General features: G+C 58.8%; 1 protein-coding gene across 5 annotated transcripts in view; it reads left to right on the forward strand.

The window, feature by feature from the left end:
* The window catches only part of ECE1 (endothelin converting enzyme 1), a 112,321-nt gene extending 108,747 nt beyond the window's left edge, over positions 1 to 3,574 (forward strand). For all 5 annotated transcript variants that reach the window (XM_078073725.1, XM_078073726.1, XM_036099103.2 and 2 more), the window contains 2 exons: positions 353 to 448; positions 1,122 to 3,574. In XM_078073725.1, the coding sequence (XP_077929851.1) occupies positions 353 to 448; positions 1,122 to 1,298 (273 nt within the window). In that variant the 3' untranslated portion in view covers positions 1,299 to 3,574. The remainder of the gene's footprint in view (positions 1 to 352; positions 449 to 1,121) is intronic.
* Positions 3,575 to 4,140: the final 566 nt, after the last annotated feature.

Below are 4,140 nucleotides of genomic sequence, written 5' to 3' on the forward strand. Positions count from 1 at the left end.
GGGTATGAGTGCATGCACGTGTATAACCCCTCATTCTGTCTGTGCCATATTAAGTCTGGATGCATCTTGGAAATCCAGCTGAAGCTGTGAATATTCAAATCAGGGAAGAGGCTGGAGCTGGAAATATGCACCTGAGAGCCATGGCCACGTAGATGGTGTTTAAAGCCCCTCGGAATGAGTGCTGGTGAAGAAGATCGCTCCTCTGGGTGGAGGGGGGACCCCAGACTCCCCCAAACAAGTCCTTGCCCCAACAGGGTAGAGCTCCCCGAGGCCTCCCGCACTGGCCCCCCATCGTTGCCCTGTTTGCTCCTGTGTCATGGGAGCCCCTGAACTTTGTTTTCTCTGCTCCCAGGCCTACCAGAACTGGGTGAAGAAGAATGGGGCTGAGCAGACATTGCCCACCCTGGGCCTCACCAATAACCAGCTCTTCTTCCTGGGCTTTGCGCAGGTGAGTTTGTTGTAGGAAAATATGCCAAACTCAGGCACATTTCTGCCATCTTGATATTCCAGGAGCTCTGAGAGCCAAAGGCTTCTTAATTGAGAGCCTTCTAGCTCATTGGACTGTCCATAGGACATCTACTCTGTAAGAAGATGAGCTTCCTGCCGGTAGAGAAATCCGATTAAGGGCCATGAATGCCATGAAAAGGTTTCCTCTATCAGGTAGATGAGAGGACAAGTGAGTGCTAAGGGCCCTCTGGTTCAGGGGTTCTAGAAATTTCCTAAACTCAAGATGTCCCAGGAGGTCCCTTGAATTGACATTAATGTATAGTCTTCTGTTAGTGCCCAGAGCCACCAGGCCATTAGACAGTTTTTGTTCTGCCCAGAATGTGAGTGACCAGGACTCAGTTCAAGGTTTTCAGACTGGTTTGGGGGCAGAATCCTTTGTTCAGAGGAAATCTAATGCAGAGGCCCAGGACAGACAGAGGTGACCACAGTAGAGGATGCTGGGATGGGGGACATACCAGCCCACGGTCTCTTCCCTACCTACCCGGTCGCCCCTCCAGACGCCCAAGGGTCTCAGAACCAGGTGGGGGCTCATTCCCCTGCTGTCGTGGACGGGGGCAGTCTGGTGGTCTCAGGGCCCCACAGTGACCTAGCTTCTCCCTTGTTGCCTCACAAAGGTCTGGTGCTCTGTCCGCACACCTGAGAGCTCCCACGAAGGCCTCATCACCGATCCTCACAGCCCCTCCCGCTTCCGGGTCATTGGCTCCGTCTCTAACTCCAGGGAGTTCTCAGAACACTTCCACTGCCCGCCTGGCTCCCCCATGAACCCTCATCACAAGTGTGAGGTCTGGTGAGGGTGGCAGCACCGTGAGCCAAGACAGAGGATGAGCCCCCAGGTGGAGCCTGTCGGGCCACCTTTCCATCCAGCGTCCGGGGTGTTGCCCCGCCCCCTGGCCGCCCAGGGCCCCCCCTACCCCGCACTGGAGGGTTTCCAGCCGGAACCGAACCTCTGATGTGGGTTCTCAACACAATCCGAGATTTGATCCCCTGTGAAGACCCTGTCGTCCCAGGCACACGTGTGCCAGTTCTCACGGGCATTTGGGTGTTAGGCTGGTGGCTTACAGGGCCTGGGCCCCATACTGACAAGGGCAGTGGGACACGGACCCCTGCCCACATCCAGTGCCAGAAACACCACAAATACCACTGTGTCAAATGCTTTAAAGATATATTTTTGGGGAAACTATTTTTTAAACATTGTGGAATACACTGGAAATCTTCAGGGAAATAATGCATTTAAAACACTTTTTTTTTTAAGGAAAGGATTGGTATATTTATTATATTCTGTTTTTCTAAATAACCTATGGATAAGGGAAGACCCACTGATTTACCCCTTCCTTCCTCACTTGCTGTGAGGTCGGCTGAGGCAGCCATCCCCCGCCCCTGAGCATGTCCCCAAGTAGAGAGCTGATCCAGTCCTTGGCGTTTGCAATTTCAGCCTCTGTCAGCTGGTTTTGCAGTCACAGGGTGTAAAGAGGAGAGGTGTGGAGGCCAGGAAGGGGCAGAGGCCCCCTCACGGACACTGCCCCTCACAGCTTGCCTGCCTCTGTCCCCGGAGTCCAACAGTGGGAACCCCAACAAGGACGGTCTGATCCCCAAAGTCGCAGCAGGAAATGGATGGCTGCAGCAGGGTGAGGCCAGCTCGTGGCCTTCAAACCCAGCCCCAGGGCACCCAGGCACCCTGGACCTGGATGGCAGGAGCCCCGCGAGGCCCCGCCCTGCGTCAGATGCTCTCTGCCATGCCATAGGTAGCCTCTTTCTGTCCCTCTCCTGGCCGCTCCATGTGTGGCCCAGGGGCCAGTTGCCTGTCCGCAGCAACCCTCCCATCCCAGCGTCTTCGGGGTCTGCCTTGCTGACCCTCTTCCCCAGGGGAAGGAGAAAAGGGAAGACCACTCTCCTGTCCTGCAGCGCCCGGATCCTGCCTCTGGGCTCCGGCCTGAGCTTGGCTCCCAGGACCGCGGCCAGCCCCGCCGGCCCGCCCTCCATCTTTAGTGCCTTAGCTGAGGCAGCCCAGGCTGCACCCCAAGGAGACAGCCCTCTACCAGGTGCCCCTCTGCCTCCTCAGTGAAGCCTTCAAGTGTCCTGACTGTAACGCAAGGCCGTGCCCCCTCCTGCCAGTGTCCACAGAGCTGCCCCTCACGGCAGCCCGGGGGCCCTAGCCTGCAGGCAGGTCCGTGGCGCCACGGCCGGGAACCTGACGGACCCCGGAACGTGCCCTGAGCCCCATCCCACCCTCAGCCCCTTCGGCTGAGTCAAGACAATACTTGCAGCTAGATGGACTCCTCACTTGGCGATGTTTTCAGCCAAGGAGGACTGTGAGGGAAAGGCTCCCCGCCACGGTCGGTCCAGCCTGCGGTGTCAGGGAACCAGGACCGGTGTCCCTCCCTGAGGCCAGAGCAGCCGGTGCCCGTCGCGGCTCGCCCATCTCGGCCGCCCGAGGCCTGGCCGTGCCCCCTCGGCGCGCTCGCCTCACCCCTGCAGCCAGGACCCTCCCTGCCCACGGGGCCCAGCACGATGGCCATGAGGCCCCTGGTCCCCGCAAGCAGCGGGCTGGTAGCTCTTCAGAGGAAAGGTAGGCCAGGAGCCAGAGAAGAAGCCAGTCAGGGGCTGCCGCACGCACCTCGCCGCACACAGGTGGGCTTCCCAGCCCTGGCGCCGTCCGGTACCTCCTCTGCCCCCCTCCTTCCTTCCCGCCTTCCCCATGGAAGCTCACAGTCCTCGAGAGTGTCCGCCGGCGCCACGGACTGGAACCTCCCCGCAGAATCAAGTGTCCTGGGGCTGAGGGTTCAGCCAGAGGGGGTGCAGACTGCATTCAGCAGGGGGCCCAGCAGGGATGGAAGCAAAGGAAGCAGCCCCCACTGTCCCTACCCCTCCGGAGCCGAAAGAAGCCTGAGGGGATGGGCAGCCCTGAAAGCCGCTCCCCTCAGGCCCAGGGAGCCATAGGGCTGGCGGCTCCGCGGGTACGTGGACGTGGGGTTTGGAGCTGGGAATCTATTTTTTGTATTATTATGTTCTGTGCTACTGTAGGTTTGGTGTGGCACTATTGTAACTCAAATAAAGTACTTGTACCGAGCGTCACGTGACTGTGTGTGTCCTCCAGGGCTCGGGGTGGGGGGGACCCTGGCCAACACAGAGCTCCCATCCTCACCCAGGCAGCGGGGCTAACGGCACCTCCTCCCCAGCGCGGGGGCCTTGGGCCCTGACAAATGCCGGGAGGTTACCCGGGGCCTGGGCCTGGCAAGAGCACGTGAGCGCCCCCTGCTGGGGAGAATGGTGCGTGCCAGAGGTGTCCAGGGGGCATTCTGGTAGAAATCCTTTTTTCCATGATCTTGGAGCAAAGGGTGTCAGCAGAGGGTTGCCAGGCCTCAGATGCTCAGCGGGGCCGACGGGAGTAGGTAAATTCAGTGAAGTTCAAGGAAAAGTGTCTGACATACACTCATGCCTCCCCCTGGGTTTTGCATATATTCTTCTCTCTGCCTAGAATGCTCTTCTCTGACTTCTCTGCCTGATACACTCCTACCCGTCTTTCAATGCCCAGCATAGCATCACCTCCTCTAGGAAGCCCTTCCTGACCTCCAGATCAGGTACGATCACACAGGCTTCCCTCTCCTACCGGAGTTCATGAGTGCCAGGACCCTG

The sequence above is a fragment of the Halichoerus grypus genome, chromosome 5, assembly GCF_964656455.1.
Source record: "Halichoerus grypus chromosome 5, mHalGry1.hap1.1, whole genome shotgun sequence".
Classification (NCBI taxonomy): Eukaryota; Metazoa; Chordata; class Mammalia; order Carnivora; family Phocidae; genus Halichoerus; species Halichoerus grypus.